The following is a 23,141-nucleotide window of genomic DNA, read 5'->3' on the forward strand; positions in this document are numbered from 1 at the left end:
CCTGCTTCCACACTGTAGGGATTCTATGTTACTACGAGATATCAGTACCATGGCTAACAATATGAGGCATTCAGTTATAAATCCTGCATGGAATTTGGTGAAGTAATTCGAATGTGAAATTTGGGGTAATTGAGGTGTTCAGCATACTGCATTTAAGGGGAAGCTCAAAAAAAATGAGGGAAAAAGGAGCACAAATGTATGTCATTGGGGTTAAATGACAAGGAGTTGGAGGAAAGTCATGTGGAGAATAAACACAGTCATGAACCTGTTGTGTTGAAGGGCCTGTTTCTGTGATATAAATACTGTGTAACCCTTATCTACTTATCCCCACACGGCTGAAAATTTTGCCCACTGTGACTCCATTTTCAAGACTTGAGGATTGTTGCAATACCTAAGTGTGAACTGGAGGACTCAAGGTATTTGGGGGAAGGACACCTATCTACAAGATCCAAAGGAGTGCTGTCAACCGTCACTGTTTTCGAGTTAGTGACTGTAAAATTTCAGTTCACTTGGGGTCCTCACCTCACGTTGGAAAGCCATGTTCTAACTATCCTTTGTGCTTACATTATCTACTTACTTGATAGTTTCTTAGGTGAAATCCAGTTTTACTTCTTTCTGTGCTGTACTCAGAAATAGTTCAGAAAACACATTATAGAGACCACCTCTTTGCCTTTCAGATAATTTCCATTTCAGGTTGTCTTTGGTCAACTTAAGCCACCTGTTAGGATGGTACTCAACTGACAGTTCTGCAGTTTTTCTTTTAATTCGTACACACACGCACACATAGACATATGCACAAAGATAACAGCAACCCGTATCACAGGAGATTTCTCGAGTGTCCTTTGTTATGGTTTCATTCCAATGCGAACTCTCTTGGTCTTTGCAACTTGCAAATTCTCCACGCCGCTGACACCTCATCTCCACAGCGACATTCTACCGCACTTTTCCTGATATTTCATCGGTGGTCCTTTTAGGAGTGAAATTAATAGCAAGTGTTGACAAGCACCATAGCCAATCTTAATCTTATCATCCCCAGATGACTCTGCATATTCAAAGTATTTGCCTACAACTGGGGGAATGAGACTGAGGTCAGTCCATGGTGCAGAGGCCAATTATAATGTAATCACCATTGTGATCATCTATCCCTGCACATACAGTAGATCATATCCTGGGACTGACTTACAAGCCTTACGAATGTCAGCTATAAATTGCCTTATTTAACTCAGTGCATGAGCAGGGACTTTGATTTTGGAGCTTATGTTGTCAGAGTGAGGCAAAATTAGATTCTTCCCTTCTCGGGAAGGGATTATTGTTCCATTACTGAGCTGTGGTGGAACTGTATCTTCCAGGCTAGTAAGAGAGTCTGTGCTCCACATGGAAACATATTGTTTGTGGAATGCATTGTAAATCTGGATCTAATAAAGTAAGAAAGAGCAAAGTTGCATTTATATAACTTCTTTCTTGGTATTAGAACATCCCAATTAGCTCACAGTCAGTGAAGCATTTTTAAAATTTTAGAGTATGTGGTACAACAGAGCCAATTTGAATATAGCAAGGTACTACAGCTATTTTGCAGTCATTGACTGGTTAAGTTGTTTACTTGAGGGATAAATATTGGCCAGGACTCTGACTGATCTGTGCTGCACATTGTTTACTGGTCATCAGAGAGAATAGGTGGGGACTGTTTTGTGTCTCATCTGAATGATGACACATCCGACAGAGCAGTACCCCTTCAGTTCTCTCTGGAACGGGCCTGAATCTACAATTTCCTGACTTGGAAGCGAGCATTTGTGGTTTGTTTTCAGACAACGGAATAATTACTAACTTTTCCTTTTGAAATGAAACAATAGGGGGTGTGCATCAAAATAATGAATACTCACCACTTAATAATGTTTATTAGTCACTAGTGGGAGGAGAGGACTCACTGTTTCAAAATCCTTTCACAGCCCTCACCTTTTCCTATTTGCCTTTGCCCAGTTGCACATTTAAAGTGACATTTCTGAGGTTTGTGCTTTTTATTTCAGCATTTTCCTCAGCTGAACTACTTCCATATTTTCCTGGCCCCGATTAAAACAAAATTTTAAAAATTGGCGTATGTATTTGAACTTTACTCATTGAATTAGCCAGACTGTTTTCAGAACACACACACAGTCGAGGTGTTGACCTTGTAATTCAGTGGTAATTGCTTTGCTCTTGTGTCAGACAGCCATGGGTTCAAATTAATTCTGAGCACACAGACAAGGCTGACAATTCAGTGTATTGTTAAAGTGTGACCTTTGAGTTGCTAAAACAAGACCGTAGCTGTCTATTCAGCAGGACATTAAAGCTCCCAAGCCATTATTTTAAGAAACAAAGGCAGAAATTGCTGGAGAAACTCAGCAAGTTTGACAACATCTATTGGGAAAAAGCAGAGTTAATGTTTCAAAGAAGGGTCACAGGACCCAAAATGTTAACTCTGCTTTCTCTCCATAGGTGCCGCCAGACGTGCTGAGTTTCTTCAGCAGTCCTGTTTCTGGTTCAGATTTCCAGCACCCACAGTTATTTACTTTTTATTTTGTCCATCATTTTAAGAGCAAGGTGCTCTCTTAGTACATGGCCAGTATTTATCTGTAAAACAAGACAAACAGAAAGAAAATAACGAGTCATTTATCTCATTACTGTGGCACTTTGGTTGCAAGTTAGCTACTTCATTTGTCTACTTGATGACAGTAATTACACTTAAAAAATGATTTGTTTTGCTGTAGTGTATTTGGGAAGACCTTGAAGATGCAAAAGAGGCTACCTAAATGCAATTCACTTTACTGTCAACAGCAGTCGTTAACATTTGAACTACGAGAGTTGAGTTACGAATGAATTGTGCATTATAATGAGTATAGCAGCCTTTTCTGTGGAAATCTGCAGCCCAGGTACTGGATGTTTGAGAAGAATGATATAGATGGGCTGGGGATGAATCAGAAAGTGAGAGGCAAAAATTAGATAAAATTGACATGCTCTGGAAAGCAGGCAGATGCTATTGGAAGGTTTTTAAGTAGTAGTTAAAATGTGTGCCTTGACTTTTGTTTATGATAATTGTTAGCAGTCACTTTAAATAAATAAATAAGGTTTGTGGTTGTCCCTTGTAGGTAATCATCAAGCAGGAACCAGGGGAAGCAGTAGCCCAGCAGTCGGGGGTCACAGCTGTGTCTACACAGCAGGCTGTGCAGCAGTTTATGACTGTGAAGGGTGGCCAGGTGATTGCAGTTTCTCCGCAGAAACACAGCAGTGGACTCGGGACAGGAGTTACCCAGACCAAGGTGAGATTTCAGAAGTGACTGTCGTGGAACAGCTTGAACAGACTGTGGATGAGCTGCTGCTGGGCGCTTGTTGCAAGAGCGGAGCTATGTCATCACTGAGCAGCCTGATGGGTTCCATCACTGATGCTCAGCACACTTGAGAACCTGCTGATGTCACAAATCAGTTGTCTGCCTTTGGAGGAGATTGACTTTGTGGTAATGTCACTGGACAAGTAATCCACGGGCAGTTTTAATGCTGTGGTGTCAGGGGTTCAAACCCAACCACAGCCACCGTGGAATCAAAAATTAAATTCTAGAAGTGAAAGCTAATTTAGTAATGGTAATCGTGAAACTTATCATAGGTTGTCATTAAAGCCTATCTGATTTGCTTGTGCCCTTTAGGAAGGGATATCTATCATCCTAACCTGGTCTGGCCTGCATTGACTCCAGATGCATAGCATTACGGTTGAGTTTTAACTGCGGTCTGAAATGGCCAAGCAAGGCACTCAGTTCAAGGTCACTTAGGAATGGCTGGCAAATGCTGACCTTGTCAATGACATGCTAATTCTATGGAAGGATAAAGATGAAACATAAATATTCTGAATTTTTAAAAAAAAAATCATTATGGGCTAGTACTTTCTGTGAATGGATATCATTCCAAAGAATATTTCCAATAATATCAAAGCTTGCGTGTGGATAAATATACAGCCTTCATACTTAGTGATAATTTGATTTGCTAAAAAAGATCCTCCTACTCCTGAACTAGTTTGTACTTCATATTTCTGAAAGATAAAGTTAGCAAGAATTATTGCTCCTAGCACTATCCTGCAACCTTCCTCATTGGAAAGTGAATACACATGGCTATGAGTTGGGGATTAGATGAGATTCAGCTGAGTGGCCTTTGTGCTCTTGCAAATTTGTTAGAAGTCACTGTAGACGTGTAGACATGTAAAAATTGCCACTTCAGATGAAACATAAGAGACTGCTTTTCACCTGCAGAGCCAGTATGAGGTTGGAGAATAAAGACATCAAAGCAGACATGGAGAGAGAAAGGATGGCAAGGCCCCTTCTGGATTATCATGAACCTTCCTCCCCTGCCCTTGAATGTTGCAGCTTCATCCACCACTGATCTTGCCCCTAATTTCTCAATCTTCTGGAGGGACAGATTGAGATTTAAAGAAACATCTGGGAAATATTTCGCCAATTCCCAAAAATAATCAGGCAACTCACTAAGATTAAGGGGATGTAATGGCTTAGTGGTGTTATTGCTGGACTGCTATTCCAAATCGAGATAATGTTCCGAGGATATGGGTTCACATCTTGCCCGGCAGATGGTGGAGTCTAATGATGACTGTGAATCCATTGTCGATTGTTGGCAAAACCCGTCTAGTTCACTAAAGTCCTTGAGAGATGGAAACTGCCATCCTTGCTTGACCTACATGTGAGTCCAGACCCACTGCAATATAGTTAAATCTTAACTGCTCTGTAGGTAATTAGGAATGGGCAATAAGTGCTGGTTTAGCCAGCACTGCCATCATATTGTGAATGAATAAAAAAAGACTGCATTAAAACAGTAATCAAAGTTTGCCCAGTTCAACCACAGCAACTTGAGCAAATTCCACTCTCAGGAACTCATCCAGCTCCCTTTTTGAGATACAGTTAATCTCAGATTAGAAGTATTCCCCAGCTCTAGTTTAATATCTGTTGTTGTACCTATGTGTATGATCTCTAGTATTCCCATTTCTATTTAACTCTTAAACTAGCCAGAAGAAACTACCATTGGTTCAGTTGTTTTAATAACAGGAGTAGGCCATTCAGCCCATCCAACCTGCTATGTTATTCCCTTACAATCTGCTGATTTGCATTGTTAGCCACTCATAGTCCTTATTAACAGCTACTCATTTTCTTAGGCTGACCGTTATCCATTCTTTTGTCTGTCCACCTTTTCTGTCCCTTTGGGCTCATTCTCCACTTATCATTTACTCCATACCTCCTTCCCTCACCATATCTTCTGTGTGAAAAAACAACTTTTCCCTAGTTACCATCAGTTCAGAGGAAGGGTCAGTGGACCTGCAACGGTAACTCTAATTTCTGACCACAGATGCAGCCAGACTTGTTGAGCTTTTCCAGTAATTTCTGTTTTTGTTTCTGATTTGCCCTTCAACTTTGTTTACCTACCTTTGTTCCGTACCTCTCGATACCCTTACTTACAAAAATCTACAGGTCTCGGTCTTAAAATCTCGAGTTGTAGTCCCAGCATCAACAGCTCTTGGTAAGGAAGTTGCTCCTGAGTTCCCCATTGTGTTTATTATCCTTGTTTATCTGGAAGACACAATGTGGTTAAAAACACCATTTGTTCGCCCACAGGTCGTTGGGATTCCGGTGGGTTCAACTTTGCAGCCAGTGGTGAAGCAGGCGGTGGCACTCAGTGGTGGGCAGATAATTGTTGCCAAACCAGGCACCACTGTTGCCCGGGCTGTCAGTCAGAAGCAGATTGTGGCGCAGGGGGTGGCGAAGGCTGTTGTGAGCGGAGCAAGTGGAGCCGTTGTTGCAGCGCCTGTGCAGGCGGTCACCAAGTCTCAGAGTTCGTCCACTGTGCAAAAATCAGGCTCGCAAGGCTCAGGTAGGAGGAACTATTTAACCTTTGCTTCGTAAGTGGTGAGTCTCGTGGCAATGTATTTTAATCAGCTGTGCTCTCTCTGACAATGTCACTGTGACCTCCGGAGCAATGGCCGCTTCTGACATGAGTGCTTGTTGTTGGTGAAGCTGAGAAACAGAATTGTGTGCAGTTTGATGTTGTCTGTACTTCTGCTGATGTGGAATGCCTCTGTTCGTGGTGAAACTGTAAAGCAACTCTTCCTCTCCACACAAAGTGCAAAACCATTTCAACTTGGGGGGATGTAGTAAAATATGCCAAATCGATTCAGCCAATCATTTTGCATCACTTCCAATGTTAATTCACATCCAATGAAATCAAAATTCAAGAAAGATGTATAATTGGTAGCTGATTCAGTATCACCTGTTTTATACCTTTCCTCCACCTGAATGCACTGTTCATCATCATGTATTGTAATTTAGTCTATACAGTACAGTTGGAACTTCAGCCAGACAAAAATGCTTCCAAAGTGAAGGCTGGGCTCAGTCTGAAGAAGCTTAGCTGTGCCTTGCGTCTTCTGAATCTCTGTGCTTGGTGCATGTGGGCTGTATAAAAATACTTGTCACCATTAAAGTTATTGGCTACATCTTTCCTGACCAGAAGAAAAGACTACAAAAAAAGGAGTTCTTCCTCATAGCCGGACCTTAATTGAATAACATAATTGATAGTCAGTCCATCCAGCACCGACTGAAGGAACGTTGGGCCTGACAGGGCAATCGGTTGCAAGGCTATGGGGTGAGATTGGGACAAATTAGATAACCAAATGGGCCCCCATCATCTGAAGTATGATTCTATGAAAATTAAAATACTAGAACTAACGAAAACCCTCCACTAGGTAATTGTTTAATTGTTCACTACCATTCACAACTAGATGTGACAGGAATGCTGAGCTTAGATCTGATCTGTAGATTGTGGCATCACTTAGCCCTGTCTATTGCATGCAGCATCCACTGTTTAACATTCACATAGTCACGTGTTGTAGCTTCAACAATAGGACATTTCATTTTAGGTAAGTCAGGTGCTACTCTTGGTACATTCTCCTGCAATGAATTGAGATTGATTGCCTCTCATGATGGGTTGGCATATTCCTCACCCTGCCATGACTTTGAGGTTACAAATTATGGTTTAAATAATTTTGTTCCTGCTTATGGCCCACAGTGCCTCATGGATGCCCAGTTTGGAGTTGCTAAATCTGTTGTTAGTCAATCCCATTCAGCATGGCTGCTCAACCTTTTGTTGCCTCACAGTGTGTTAGAGGAAGTCCTTAATGTGAAAATGGGACTTTGTCTCTATAATGACTGTTCTGTGATCATTCATATCACTGCTGTCATAGACACATGTATCTGTAACAGCTAGGTCAGTAAGAGCAAAGTCAGATATGTTTTCCCATGTCATTACATCTTTCAGTACCTGCTGCAGACCCAGTCCAGTAAATTTGGCTTTCAGACCTTCACCTGTAGTGATGGACACCAAGAGCTCAGCAGACCCTGTTATGGCATGTTCAGACTGATATTGTCTGAGGCATGCACCTTACTGGAATAATGTGTTGGAAATCAAGCCTTGCTATTCCTGGAGCTGTTATGAAAGTTGTTATTTTGAAAAGTACACAGAATTCCCATTTTAACCTGTCTTTTAGACCCATGTTGACAGTAAGCCAGGATCATGGTTCTGTACTGGATAAGCATGACTGTTTACTACAAATAAATATACTCTAGCTACGGGTAAATAATTATGGATGGTTAGCCTATAACTGTGTTGAATGGTGGCTCAGGAGTTAGCACTACAGTCTAACAGCACCCGGGACCCGGGTTCGATTCCACTCTCGGGCAATTGTATGGAGTTTGCACATTCTCCCCTTGTCTGCATAGGTTTCTAATTAAACAATTAAATTATGGTACGCCTGTTTCCTCCCATAGTTCAAAGATGTGCAGGTTAGATGGATTGGCCATGCTAAATTACCCATAGTGTTCAGGGATATGTAGGCGAAGTGAGTTAGCCTTGGAAAATGCAGAGTTATGGGGACGTGGTGTGGGTTGGGTAGGACGCTGCTTTGAAACTTGTTGCGGACTCGAACAGCCTGCTTCCACACTAGAGATTCTATGATTGTATGATAACTCTTAACTCCCCGTAAGATTCTCTGTTATGCAAACACAGACTGTGGGGGGGAAAAAAACACTTGGGTGTTATGGACGGAGGGAAAGCGTGGCAACATTGATCAGAGCGCTGCTTCTTATTCTTCCTTCTCTGGATGCTTGTACTTGTTTGGGGGACTGGTTGACACCCATAAAGACCTTTGACATATTACTTAATTACTGCTTATAGCAACTGCTGAAGGAAAATAAACTCTGTTTCTTCGGGCTTAAAGTGTCTTCTTCCTACACTAATCTGATGACTTCTCTGTATCTTGTTCACACCCCTAGGGTGTACAGCTACCTGAGAGCAAAACACACAATTGTTGTGTGGCAGGTCTTTGTCATTGACAACAGGTTTCTAGTCCACAGAGCAATGAGCTACTTGTGGCTGGCTGAATCTCCCATTTCTACACAGTGCTTGGCTCCAGCTAGCCTGCAGACTATCTGTGTACTGCTTAAACCAGCAGCTACGTAAACAGTACTGACAATGACTGCCAAGTTACTTGCTTTCCTAAAAGTGCAGCAATCCTGTTTTTGAGAGTTTTTTTCTCATATCAGTCTACCATCAAAATGATTTATTTGATTTATTAATCTTCCATGTATCTTGTTACAAAAATACAGCGACTGGTGTTGTATAGCATCACCACTCTCTGGGGCATCTTAAAACACATAAAAATAAACCAAAACATAGAATGTAAAGGCAGAAAAATGAAGAAACAAAGAAAGCGCCCAACTTCGCAGTCCTTGTTGTTAAGAGTTGTGTCATGGGCCTGGTGGCCAGGCACGAGTCCCTTCACTGCACCACTGCCACTGAAACAAAAGTTGCCACTTTTCAGCGCCATCATGCCTCCACTGGTGCCCTCGCCAGTTCGGATGCTGCTGAGGCTGCCGGGTATCAAACAGGCCCAAACTGGAGTCTGCCCACGCCAGGAGTCCTGCTCAGGCCCACCTCACCGATGCTGCCGCCATTGACGCTGCCGGGCCTCGTACTGGACTCAAACCTGCCTCCGCTGTCGCCTCCAAGTCTCACTGGTGAAAGCAGATGCTACCGGGAACCCAGGCTCTCCTCCTCCACAGCAGCCATGACGTTGCAGAAGCTGCCACCTCACGCCCGTGCTGCCTGCCTCACTTGTTGTTGTCACTGCCATCAAGCTTTTCACCAAGAGATAGGTAAACTAAAACAAAGGAGAAAAAGAACACCAGGGACGAGAGGGGAAAACAAAGGAAAGAAACAGAAAAGTGGACGGAACAGATGAGCCCTGGGCTCAGAAACCCTGGTCCGCCGCCTTCCTACTGTAAGTCAGTGACAGAAAACTAAAAAGGATATGGCCTTTATGCTCCTCTTAGAACTTAGTGAACAAGTCAGACATCAGAATGCAATCGTCCTTGGACATGGAAAATATCAGAAGCAGTCATGCTCCACAGCCAAAGGGAATTTTGCATGGAATAGAGACGTTGATGGAGCTGAGGTGTTTCACCTGAATGAGCAGTTGATTAATGGTGTTAACATAGTCGGGCTTACCTGTTGCAAATGGGCGTGGAATTCCTTTTCAAATGAGAAGCTTGGCATCACTACTGTTTCTGACTTCATTATTGACCTTATTGACCAGAGGAATCCCTAGTTTTAGACGGTGTAACTCTGCATCACATGTAAGCAGATGATACATTCACGAGCATGACTAGCATTGAATAAAAAGTATGGTGACACACTGCTGAGCTATGAAGACACTTGCTCTTTGTCTTGTTGTCCCTGTTATGTTTCATGCCTTCAACATCAGAAGATATACAGAGAGATGAGTGTGTTTGCCTCTGGACAGATGTCTGTTGTTGTGACATCTTCGAAGTGTTGATGACACCAGTGTGTCTGTTAATAGTATAGATTATTGCTTTTCGTTTAAAAACAAATCCAAAATGAATGTCCATTTAAAGACAGTGTAATCATATTTCGCATCTATGGCAGCAGTCTGCTTATAATTTGAAACTGGGTATTACTGGTGATTAATGAGCCCTCTACAATTCCTTGAATAATACTTTTTAAAACTGGTTGTGCCCTTAATGAATAAATAAAATCTGATTTCTGAAAGGATCTTTTTTTCTCTGCTTTATTGGGGTAGATTACCAAAAACTTAGTTCAAGAGCTAGTTAGCACCTTAAAGGAGGAGCAGCAGGTAGACTTGTGAAAGGATTTCCAGAACTAGTTTACAGTTGAAGGCACCTCTGCTATGTTGGACTGTTTAAATTTGGCGATATGCAAGAGGCTTGAATTGGAACAGAGCAGAGATTTTGTTTTTGTCAGAGATAAGAGTGACCAGGAGAGGTGAGGCCCTTGCAGAATTTGAAAACAAGCACAAGGATTCTAAAGTTAGGGAATTGCCCCGCAATGGTACTTGGATTTGGTTGGAAGCTCATCTCAGTGTCAGACACAGCACTGAGTTTATGTACAGTCTGATTCCGTCTTAGACAATTGCCAGCGAAAGGGATGGAATCCCTGGTTAAGGAACAGAGTCTGAAGCTAGACCCAAAGGCCTTTGCAGTCCTTCCAAGTGAGACAGAGATTCACCTGCATTTCCTTCAACCCTAGTCTATTGCTTCCGCTGCTCCCAATGTGGCCTTCTTTACGTTAGTGAGACCAAATGTATCCTAGGTGACTGTTTCACCGCACGTCTTCGCCTGGCCCCGTAGTCACCACCCATTTAAACTCCCCTTCCCACTCCCCTCTGACGTGCCCCCTTGCCGCCTCCAGAACTCGGAACCCAAATTTGAAGAACAGCACCTTATCTTCCACCTGGGCACACTACAACCCAGAGGACTCAATGTTGAGTATCTCCAATTTCAGATAACCTGCTCACCATCCTCCTGTTCCCTTTCCAGCCCCACCTCCTCCCTTCCATTCAACCTTCTGACCATCCCATCGACCAACCATGTCGTACCTACCACCAATGTCCACCTGTCACCACCACTCTGCCAACCCCTCCTCCGATTTTTCTACAGTTCCCCCTACCTCCACATCCTGTCCTGGGGAAGGGTAATACCCGAAACGCTGACTGCTCCTTTCCTCCAGATGCTGTCTGGCTTGTTATGTTCTTCCAGCCTCCCGTTTATCTACCAATCCTCCAAATATTTGATTGGATGACATTTCCACCCACCCAGTGTTGGATTTTGAAGAACCAGTCTGAATATTTAGAGAAATTGGGAGTGATAGTGAGGTTTGTCATCAGCAATAACGAAGCACTCTGAGATATGGAATCAGAAAGACATCTGTGTAGGTTATGACTCACAGTTGTGGGACACTGTGGAGAATTCAGCTTTCATTAACATGGCTCAAAGCATGTGTGTTTGCTCACATGGACAGGTGAGGCCAGGTTCAGGCTCAGTTTGCAACTACTTATTGAAGAAAAAGGGAACATTCTGCGACAGATCCCATGGCTTTCTATTTCAGGAATGATAATGGACAGAAAATCACAAGTGTGTTTCATGTGGTGAATGAGTCCATATTTAACAATGAAATGTGATGCAAGTACTTGCAGCACAAAGTTTGATATGGAGTAAAGCTCCATCTACCCGAGAGATCAGTAGTTCTGATGAAAGGTCACAGGCTTGAAACATGAACTCCTTTTCTCTCTGAATAAATACTGCCTGACTTTCTCAGTGTTTCCAACATTTCTGTTTGCATTTCAGATTTCCAGCATTTGCTGTACTATGCTTTTGTCTCAGGAGGTTTGGACTTGTAGCATAGCAAGAGTTAAGTATATCGATTAACTTCTCAAAGTGAGCTACAGAATTTGCTTTTTATTTTGTATTCATTCTGTTTCTTTAAAATTCTTATTATTAAAGTAGGTATGAAAAGAGATAGACTGCAGCTATAGCAAAATGGTTCAGAGAGTTTGGGAATCACTGGAAAGTAAGAACTGTCAGTGAGGAATAGGGGAAATAAATGCCAAAAGCACAGAGAAATGGCATGAGGAAAAGGATGAGGCATAGTGTAATTGAGAGTACAGTGGGAGAATTAGAGAAGATAACAAGGCGTTGCATAGACATGGGAAATTGACAGAAGAAGAGACTGAGAGGGCTTGAGAGAGGAGGGATGCAGCAAGAAGTTCCTTTGCTGCTCGATGGCTTTGTGCTGTCAAAAGACAGGTCATGCCACTAATGCTGCAGTCAGTACTGAAGATCCTTTGGTACCAAATAAACTTGGCCATTATTTCAAGTGAACCTGAGTGACATAGCTCCTTTGTAGCCCCAAATAGGAATTTATTGAATTTTCTGGAAACTCCTACAGCACAGTTTACAAAGGAGCTGCTTTGAAATCTCTTGATGGTGTATATCTTTGGAGGCAACAGTCCTGCTGCAGCAGCAGTTAAATTCTGAAATTAGGCCTCGCTGTTGAACTCTGAGTTGATATAATTGAAGGACTGTTGAATTGTTTCATGAGTCAGTAAAACTACAGTCCTCGGCACCACTGCCCCCAGGTTGAGCACTGTGGAGAGACTGTAAATAGCCAGTGCCACTGAAGTCTCTGCCAATCACACAGCTTTCTCACCAGCACATTCATTCACCATCCATGAACAGGACTTCTTGTGCTGTTGCTCTGTTTAACCCTTGCCTCTCAATGGTGCCAATTGCATTTGTACCTGGGGCTATCTGCTGTCTTTTTATTATTCCCTGGAACATCAAGTTCGTGGTAGGGATCCTGGAGTTTGCTGAAAAGAATTGTTTACTCACAACTGCAACATTTAGCATGTCATCAGCGATGACCGCAGAGAACCTGTGTTGCCCAGAGACATCTACCTCTCCAGAACGGAATGATGTCACAGAAATATATTTTTGTTTTGTACCTTGATAATGTTTCTACCCTGAGGGTGACAGTTGGAAGCTCAAAACCACAAGGCCGCTTACCTCAGCAGGCAACTGGAAATGCTGCCAAAGAAAATCAAGACCTCACACATTTGCAGAGTCACCTTAGGTCCAGGAATTTATGTACTGACCTTGGTTGCATTTTCAAATTAGTTTTTTCTGTTATATAAATCTTTGTCCCTTTTAACAACAGCCATTTTACTTTTGTTCAGAAACTAATGTTGTGAACAGTACTGATGGTTATAGCTGCCATTTCTGTACCAACAGTGACCAGTGAGCTCCCTGTATGGACAGTGACCAGTGAGCTCCCTGTATGGACAGTGACCAGTGAGCTCCCTGTACGGACAGTGCTTAATTTTTATGTTCATCATTGAATTTATTGTGGAATGTATCAACAATGAAGGGCGTTGAACTGCACTGTTTAGCTGGAACTGTCAGTCATTGATGGGAAAAGGGATTGAGGATCATCTGTGATAATGGGAACTGCAGATGCTGGAGATTCCAAGATAATAAAATGTGAGGCTGGATGAACACAGCAGGCCAAGCAGCATCTCAGGAGCACAAAAGCTGACGTTTCGGGCCTGGACCCTTCATCAGAGAGGGGGATGGGGGGAGGGAACTGGAATAAATAGGGAGAGAGGGGGAGGCGGACCGAAGATGGAGAGTAAAGAAGATAGGTGGAGAGGGTGTAGGTGGGGAGGTAGGGAGGGGATAGGTCAGTCCAGGGAAGACGGACAGGTCAAGGAGGTGGGATGAGGTTAGTAGGTAGCTGGGGGTGCGGCTTGGGGTGGGAGGAAGGGATGGGTGAAAGGAAGAACCGGTTAGGGAGGCAGAGACAGGTTGGACTGGTTTTGGGATGCAGTGGGTGGGGGGGAAGAGCTGGGCTGGTTGTGTGGTGCAGTGGGGGGAGGGGATGAACTGGGCTGGTTTAGGGATGCAGTGGGGGAAGGGGAGATTTTGAAACTGGTGAAGTCCACATTGATACCATATGGCTGCAGGGTTCCCAGGCGGAATATGAGCCTCCTGCACTGCCACAATGATGCCACCCGAAGGTTGCAGGAACAGCAACTCATATTCCGCCTGGGAACCCTGCAGCCATATGGTATCAATGTGGACTTCACCAGTTTCAAAATCTCCCCTTCCCCCACTGCATCCCTAAACCAGCCCAGTTCATCCCCTCCCCCCACTGCACCACACAACCAGCCCAGCTCTTCCCCCCCACCCACTGCATCCCAAAACCAGTCCAACCTGTCTCTGCCTCCCTAACCGGTTCTTCCTCTCACCCATCCCTTCCTCCCACCCCAAGCCGCACCCCCAGCTACCTACTAACCTCATCCCACCTCCTTGACCTGTCCGTCTTCCCTGGACTGACCTATCCCCTCCCTACCTCCCCACCTACACCCTCTCCACCTATCTTCTTTACTCTCCATCTTCGGTCCGCCTCCCCCTCTCTCCCTATTTATTCCAGTTCCCTCCCCCCATCCCCCTCTCTGATGAAGGGTCCAGGCCCGAAACGTCAGCTTTTGTGCTCCTGAGATGCTGCTTGGCCTGCTGTGTTCATCCAGCCTCACATTTTATTATCTGAGGATCATCTGTAATGTGTAGCAACAGACTTGTGACACTTGGCTCTTTGAATGTGCTGTGCTATTCACTGAGACCATGGCTCATCTGATAATCCTCAACTCTACTTACATGCGTTACCCCATAAGCTTTGACTCCCCTTATAACCAAGCTTCAATAGCCTGCTGCAGTGAAGAATTTCACAGGTTCACAACCCCGTTTCACCCTTCTCAATAGGTGAGAAGGTCGTATGAGCTGGTGTTTGCAGAGAGGAGATTTTATTGGCTGAATGGGCTTTAACCTTTCATTGAGTTAGATGTTGATTATCTGTGATCTGGTGAAAAATCACAATTTTTTGTGAAGGGAACAGATGAAACAATTCTTGTATCTACAGCCTAAAAAGCCCATCTATCAGTGTGTAAGTCCAACCAGCCATCCATAGTCACTTGTTTAGTTAATGTGGTGGAAATGGCAGTGATTTCCAGGTAACCATTGAGTTGTCCTTGACTGTGTTAAACAGGACCCTGATAACTGGTCTGTGGGTCTGCCAGATACTCCATTATTCCGTCCAATAGAAGGTTTACATTTCTGCACATGTTCTCTGTTTATTTTTTCGAGATAATTGAAAGGTCATGAAACGTTCAGTTCCTGCAGAGTCATTGGCAGTAAACACATTTCAACTTGGCTGTGGTTAAACTGGTGTTGTTGGAATGGTGCCAGTCACAAGACCCGGATTCTGTTTCTTCAGGATCAGCTCTATTGGATTGTTCAGCTCATTGTCAACAAGCAGAAAACGTCGGGACATGTCGGAGCCTGATTTTCATTAGCTAATAGCACCCCCTGGTGATTGAAATGCATCAAAATGCACGCTATTAAGGAACGTCTGTTAAGGATTTGTATGTTGTAAGTTAGGCTTGTTATTTGTTCATCATTGGAAGGTAAGGAGGAAATATTACTGCTGTTTTTCATGTATGCAGCGCTGGTATTAAGTTTTATGTGATGAAGGGACTAGTGTTATTACTGTTACCTATTGTGCAGTAAGAAACTAGTATTACTTCTACACACACATATTTTAGAGCAGTATTCGTGTTTCTGTACAATTAAGAGGATGCATTATTACAGTTACTTGGGCATTAACAAGGGCAATATTCTTATTTTCTTCCTTGTCAAAAAGCAAAAGTCATCCAAGCTGGTATTATTGCTGTTACACTTGTTCAACAGTTAAATACTTATACTTAGATCACACTCCTGAGCTCATTGCTTGGTTTTCTTGCCCTGACTGCCAGTTTAACTCCACAGTGAGCCACATGGGCCTGTTCACCAGGCCTCTACAAATTGTTAGTAACTTCTTGAGCAGTAGCGGGAAGTGCTTGATAATCACTGAATAAATGGCCATCACGTTATGTGAAGTATGAGATCAGGAAGATCACACAACATGCTGCCCACTCTCTTGATCAAAACTTTGAGCCTGCGCTACCTTGTTATTAAAACAGCCCCAGTTTCACTCCAATGGCCTGTCAATTCCTGTGCCTCCAAATCTTCATTTCTGTCTCGCAATATAGAAACAGGGCTAAACCACCTCAGCTGATCTTGTAGGTGCCACAAAACGTACAACAGAATGAGTACTGGTCATAATGGAGTGATTAGGTAGAGTGAATAGGGAAACTGTCCATAGAATAACAATTTTTCTGATACAGAAGGGAGCAGTCAGCCCTATATGTTATTGATTCTCTCCACCACTGAATCTCAGTAGGAGCAGTGTGTACTATCTAGAAAATACACTACAGAAATTCACAAAAGATCCTTAGACAGTCCTTTCCAAGCCCACGACCACTTGCTTCTAGGATGACACCGGCAGCAGATACATGGGAACACCACCTTGTGCAAGTTCCCCTCCAAGTTACTTACTATCCTGACTTGGGAACATATCACTGTTCCTTCACTGGGAAGGAACAGCTACATAATCTGCTGTGAAGAAAGATGCCCTAACACCAGTGCCCTCAACCAGGCCACTATCCCCAGCATCAAGGCACTGACCACTCTCGATTGGCTACAATGGGCTGGGAAAGTTGTACACATGACCAACACAATACCCCCCAAGCAAGTTCTCGACTCGCAACTTTAAATCAGCAGTTGAGCCCCAGGTGGACAGAGGAAGTGCTTCAGTAATCCCCTCAAGGCCTCACTGGCAAAGTGCGTCATTTCCTCCAACACCTGGGAATCACTGGCCCAAGACTGTACAAAGTGGAGGTGCAGCACCATGGAAGGCATTGAGAACCTTGAGACTTGCCATCGGGGAAAAAGCGGAAGCCAGGTGAAATCAGCAAAAGTAGAGTGCTGCTACACCAATGTCCGCCCTCCCCATGACCACCTGTTTTCCCAAGTGTGGCAGAGTCTGTGGTACCTGCATTGGTCTGCACAGCCACCTACGGACTCATCCTGAGGGTAGAAGAAAGCCATCCTCATCTGTGAGGGATCACGAATGATGATGATAATGTTACTGGGTAAAAATCCTGAAATTCCCTCTCCACAGAAAGTGGACTGCAGCGGTTCAAGAAGGCCGCTAAGTTTTTTCTCCCTCACCTCTCATTTACTTCTTTTGCACACTTCAAACCGATGTTTGCTGCTTCTTGATCCTTTATTGAGTGGGAACAGTATCTCACCATCTACTTTGTCCAGGCTCATCTTGATTTTAAAAGCTTGTATCAAATCTCATCTTAACGTTCTCCTGTCCAAGGAAAGCGGCCCCTTCTCCAAACTACCTTCATAGCTGAAGTTTCTCATACCTGGAAACTTATAAATCTATTTTATAATACACTCCAATGCATTCATATCCTTCCTAAAGTGTGGCACCCAAAACCCCCTTGCTCTAATATTCTGTGTCCCTTTTAATGAAGTCTAGAATATTGCATGCTGTATCCATTCTACCATCTTTAATGACTTTTGCACGTATACAGCCTGGTTTCTGTTTTCCTCCAGATCCTTTGGAATAGTACAGTTTATGCGGTACTTTCATGTTCTTCATTCCAGATTTAATCGGCTTGCACTTCGCCACATTGAACTTCATCTGTCACATGTCCACCCACTCCCCAAACTTTTTAATGTCTTTTTGAAGTTTTACACTTTCTTCGTCACAGTGCATATCTTGCCCCACCTCCGAGAGCCAGGTCTAGCAGTGTGTCATTTTCTTGCCAGACTGGACGTTGACTGCTGTAAGAAATTTTCCTGAACATAATGTAATAATGCTGATTTGCCCCTCTCCACCCTTAATGCTAACCTCATACAGACTGTCTTCTGGTAATTAAAGCCCCCACTAATGTTCAATGATGTTTGCACCTCTCTGTACTTTGCTTCAAGATTTGTTCCCCTATACCTTTCTACTAGCCAATGGCCTGTTGATTAGACTGAGCAGTCTAATTACACTTTAGTGTAATTAGACTTGGTTCTAAGCCAATTTGATTCTGTCCTTGAAACTTCTGGGATGTCGCTTTTACCTGTACTGTATGGCTCTCCTTAATCAATACCTCCAATTCCCATCCATTTCTTCCTTCCCTGCTTTTCTTTGGAACGTCTTGTAACAGGATTTTTTTAACATCCAGCCTCTCTCTTATTTGAGCCAGGTCTCTTATTGTCACTGGGTTATGACCCCGCCCCGCCCCGCCCCGTCCCGCCCCGTAATCTGCACCTGAAATGTCCAAATCTTATTAACTATACATTGTTGACATTTTATTAACTATACCTTATTCATTACTGTGATTCTGCCTATTAACTTATTCTCTATTCTAGTGCTGTCTGTCTATCTTCTAGCATTTCTTGCGCCTGGTATTACTCTCTGATATTCTCACCTGGCTGTCTCACAGTTAGTTCAACTTGCTTGTCCTCAACAAGACTAAAACACCTGCAAGGAGCTCCTCCCAGCTGTGTTCCTATGCAGCCAATCTAACTTGTACAGGAGCCATCTTACCCCAGAGTGAGTTGAGTATCCCATGAATCTAAAACCCTCCCTCCTACACCATTTTACCAATGCACATTCATTTGTCATTCCTTCCTATTTCTTTCCTCATTCGCATGTGGCAGTAGGGTTACTCCAGAAATGACTACTTCTGAGGTCCTCCTTGCTGATGTTCTACCCAGCTTTCTATATTCTGATTACAAGACCAATTCTGCCTTCCTACCTATGTCATTTGTATCAACATGGACCGTGGCCTCTGGATGCTCACCCATCTATACCAAAGAATATCCTGCAGCTGTTTTGTGAGATCCACGACCTCAGCAGCAGGGAGGCGTCACACCATTAGCTGCAGAACTCCTTGCCTGTTCCCCAAATTGAAGAATCCCCAATCACTATTGTTTTTCTTCCTGTAGAGCTGGGCCAACCATGGTGCGTCAGGCCTGGCTCTTGCTGTGCCTTTCTATGGAACCATCATCCTCTCCACTATCTTGAATGTAAAACCAGTGTAGTGGGCAAGACCTCTGGGGATTCCTGCACTACCCATATTGGTGTAGTAGAGAGGAGATTAAATGCATAGGTACAGAAGAGGGTGGATTTGGACCACACCAAGAAGAACTATTCAGCCCACACCAAGAAGAACTATTCAGCCCATTGTTTCTCTGCTACTCTGAAAGAGTGATTTACTTGTTCCCACTGCTTTGTCCTTTGCCAATAGCTCTGTAAAATGTCTGGCTTGGACGTTTATCAAATTCCACTTTGAAAATCTCCATTAGAATTGTTTCTACCACTCTTTCAGGCAGTGGCCTCCAGATTGTAATTTACCATGTTGACAAATCCTTGTGGAGTTTTTGCAGGTTAATGAGTCATTTGCCGTGAGAGAATTCCGAAATTAGTTTCAAAATTCCCAATCATTTTGAACATCTCTAATAGTTGTCCCCTTAACCATCTCTGCACCATGGCGAACAAATCGAGCTTCTGTGGTGTGGGAGCGTACCACCGACTGGGCACAAAGGCTCAGGAGGTAGGCAGGATTCAGGCAAGTGGCAGACTTCTTTTTAAGCAGCCACTGGTTAATGTAGGGAGAGTGCCAAAGATCTTCCCCGAATCCAGCCTTGACGTGAGAACCCAATCATCCTCTTAATCTGTGGCTCAGATCAGAAGGGTGATCAATGACACACTGTTTTTTACAGTGAAATACAGCATTTTTATACATTTTGTGTTACAAAAATTACATGCAGCATAGTCACTGCGTCCTTCCCCTTTATTTCATACACCCAATCCTATGAACTACCTAATCAATGATGGGTATTCTTATGGATAGTCCCAGATTCCCGTTATCTCATGGTGTTTAACAGGCATTGTAATCCCCAGGCCTTGCTATCTTTCTATGCATCCGATTAATTTGCCTTCCAAAGTTATTGGCTATGTTCCTGGTCCGTCCCAGACTGCTTATCTCTAAGGACTACTTGAATTTTACTGTTCATTGTATTCCATGTACTATCTCTATCAAATTCAGTTCTTCCTCTTCTATTTTCCACTGTCCCAATTATGTACATAAAAATGTAAAAGACAGTTGGTTATAACTAACTGCTATAAGATTAATAATATTAATTAATTAGAAAGTTAGTAATAAGGTGTAAAGTTATACAACTATTTCTACTGTTAACACTTTGTAACTAATAAGTTGAGAACAATCCATTTCATTCAGGGTTTACCAGGCATCTTTTAGAGGTAAGAAAAAGATTTTCTGAGACTAATTAACTTTCACATCTAAGTTTAAATGATTTTCCCCTAATGCTTCTAATGTACTTTGGTTATACGTGTATCTATATGTGCGTTGAAGCCTAATCTCTAAGATGGTCTGAAGAATCTTTAACTAGAACCTATCCCTTAATATTGTGAATAACTTCAAAGAAACAACTAATTGCTACAAAATAATTTGAGCTGTTGTTTTCACAGCTGCTTAGTGAGTTAGGCTGGCTAGTTCATGGGCTGAGATTTACACCCCTTGTTCTAACTGGCTGGTGCTGTTCATTCAATGGGACAACATTCTTTCATTAATGAGGCTGGACTTAATCGCTCGTCTATCCTTAGGCATCCTCTTATCAAACTGTCTTCTTGGGTGGAAGCTTGTAGGGCCTCCTGTTCACCTTAGAGTAGTGTTCAAAGCTACCATTACATTGCACTCAGATGCTGGAGCAGGCTGTTTTATTCTATTTAACCCTTGTTGGCCATTTTGTGTCTTTCAAATATGGACTGCCCTTACATGTAGTCTCTTCAGATAGCTGGAACCCTTTGTTCCATTCTTGTAAATCTGCATCACATTCCCTCTCTGAGGCTTCGCATCTTTCCTGAAGTACAGCTCCCAAAATTAGATACAACCAACCAGCTCATGTCTTACCACCAATTTGTAAAATTTAAACATTGACTACTTTTCATTTTGTAATGTCTGTATAATTGTTTTTTGTTTTAACAGCCTTCTCAGCTTGCTCTTCTCTTTCAATTTCAAAGATTTGCATCCTTGAATCACCAGTCTCTCTTCTTGCATCTGCCTTTAAAATTGAACAGCATACTTTGTATTGCCTACGTTCACCTTTCTGTCTAAAATACAAAACTTTGCACTTCTCGGCATTAAATTTAATCCAAGAATTTCACCAACCTGTCTGTGTTCTCTGAAGTACATTATCCTCCTCACTGTTTATTGATTTTCAAAACCTATGTGCACTCTGCATTTTGAAATTAATCCCTCTGTACCCTTCTCTGCATTGTAAAACATAAATCTCTGCCACTGGTTATATGTGGACATGCTGTATGCCCTAATATTACAGCAGCTGCTACATCTGTACAGCGGAATAATATTAATGCTAAAGCAAAAGACTGTGGATGTAGCAGAGTTGGAATACAAACAAAATAATCCTGGTAACATACAGCACCTGTAGAGAGAGAACAGTTAACTTTTCAGGTCGATGACATTCCATGCTCCATTCTAATGAAAGGCCATCAACTCTCTGTCTCTCTCTCTGTCTTGTCTCTCTCTCTCTCTCTCTCTCTCTCTATATACACATACATGCACACACACACTTGGCTTTATCTGCAGAGTAGTTCTCAGATTTGCAGCTCCTATCATGGTTATCATCTCAGTTATTTCAATCCTCTCAGTCGTATAGTTAGGAGTTTTGATTTATTTGAGCTGGTGGAAAAGCCTCCGGGATGCAAGCCAGGTATCATTCTGTTCAACAAGCAGTCCATTTTCATCTGATCTGGAACATGTGGCATCCACTAGATGGCAAGATAACTGCATCTAGCTGAAAATGTCAAACAGCAGTTTGGTGTCTCTGCGTGGGAAGGCAAACACCCTCCCACCCAAAGCCCAACACGTGTGTCATATTTTAGAATATAAACACACATGAATTAGGAACAGGTGTAACGTGCATGATCCTCATTCCTGCTCCACTATTCAGTTGTAATCAATGCTGATCTGATCGTTCCATATTCCCACTTAACCCCAATAACCTTTCAGCTCTTTCCCAGGCAGGAATCTCTCTAAATTGGTTTTAAAAATATTCAGAGACTTTACTATCTTTTGAGGAAAAGATTTCTAAAAACTCTCAGCCCTCAAGTTGAGAAAATCTCCTTTTCTGCCTTGAATTGGTAATCCCATATCTTTAAACAGTAATCCCCAGTTCTAGGTTCTCCCAAAGGATGCACGACCCTTTCTACATTAACCCTATGAAGACCCAGCGAGATCGTGTTTGTTTCGATTGAGTCTTTTACTCTTCTAATACTTCACCATTTAGCTTGTCCATCTTTCTTCATCAGACAGCCTGCACATTCCGGGTAATACTCTTGATAAACCTTGTCTGAACTGCTTCCAATACATCCTTAAAAAGTGTAACCAATACTGCACCAAGCACTCTAGATGCACCTCACAGTAATGACCTATATCATAGGAGCATAACCTCTTTACTTTTTATTCAATTTCCCTTGCAGTAAAGGATTACAATCTATTATCTTTCTCAATTATTGTTTCACCTGCATGCTAACATTTTGAAATGAATGTGCTAGGATACCCAGATCCCACGTCGCAGGACTCTGCAATCTCTCACTATTTAGATAATATGCTTCTTTTTTATTCTTTCTGCCAAAATGGACAATTTCACATTTTCACACATTATACTCCATCTACAAGATGTTTTCCCACACACTAAACCTATCTAGATCTTTTGGTGACTCCTCGTGTCCCCCTTACAACATACTTTTCTAACTACCTTCAGGTCATCAGCAAGTTTATCAGTCATAGACCCTTCTACCAAGCTAGTTATATGAAAGTTGAGGCCTCAGCACTGATCCCTATGGCAGACCATTTATTAGATCATGTTAACCAGGAAGTTGACCATTTCTTTTCAGCTAACTAATCTTTGTGCCAGTAACTTACAGTGTCTTCTGGAAATCTAAGTATAATTCATCCACTGGTTCCTCTGTATCCACAGCACATGTTGTTTATTCAAAGATCTCCAATAAACTTGTTATATGTGATTTCCTGTTCGCAAAATTACGTTGACTTTCCTGATTAGCTTGAATCTATCCAAGTGCCCTGCTGTAACATCTTTAATAGTAGCCTCCAACATTTTCTCTATGACAGATGTTAAGCTAACTGTCCTATAGTCTGAGATAACAAGGTGTAGAGCTGGATGAACCCAGCAGGCCAAGCAGCA

The 23,141-nt window shown here is 42.7% G+C and overlaps 1 protein-coding gene across 5 annotated transcripts in view; it reads left to right on the forward strand.

Moving 5' to 3' along the window:
• The window catches only part of yeats2 (YEATS domain containing 2), a 104,123-nt gene that overhangs the window by 47,870 nt on the left and 33,112 nt on the right, over nt 1–23,141 (forward strand). For all 5 annotated transcript variants that reach the window (XM_048542120.2, XM_048542123.2, XM_048542122.2 and 2 more), the window contains 2 exons: nt 3,123–3,293; nt 5,640–5,895. In XM_048542120.2, the coding sequence (XP_048398077.2) occupies nt 3,123–3,293; nt 5,640–5,895 (427 nt within the window). The remainder of the gene's footprint in view (nt 1–3,122; nt 3,294–5,639; nt 5,896–23,141) is intronic.

Source organism: Stegostoma tigrinum, chromosome 14 (assembly GCF_030684315.1).
Source record: "Stegostoma tigrinum isolate sSteTig4 chromosome 14, sSteTig4.hap1, whole genome shotgun sequence".
In the NCBI taxonomy this organism is placed as follows: Eukaryota; Metazoa; Chordata; class Chondrichthyes; order Orectolobiformes; family Stegostomatidae; genus Stegostoma; species Stegostoma tigrinum.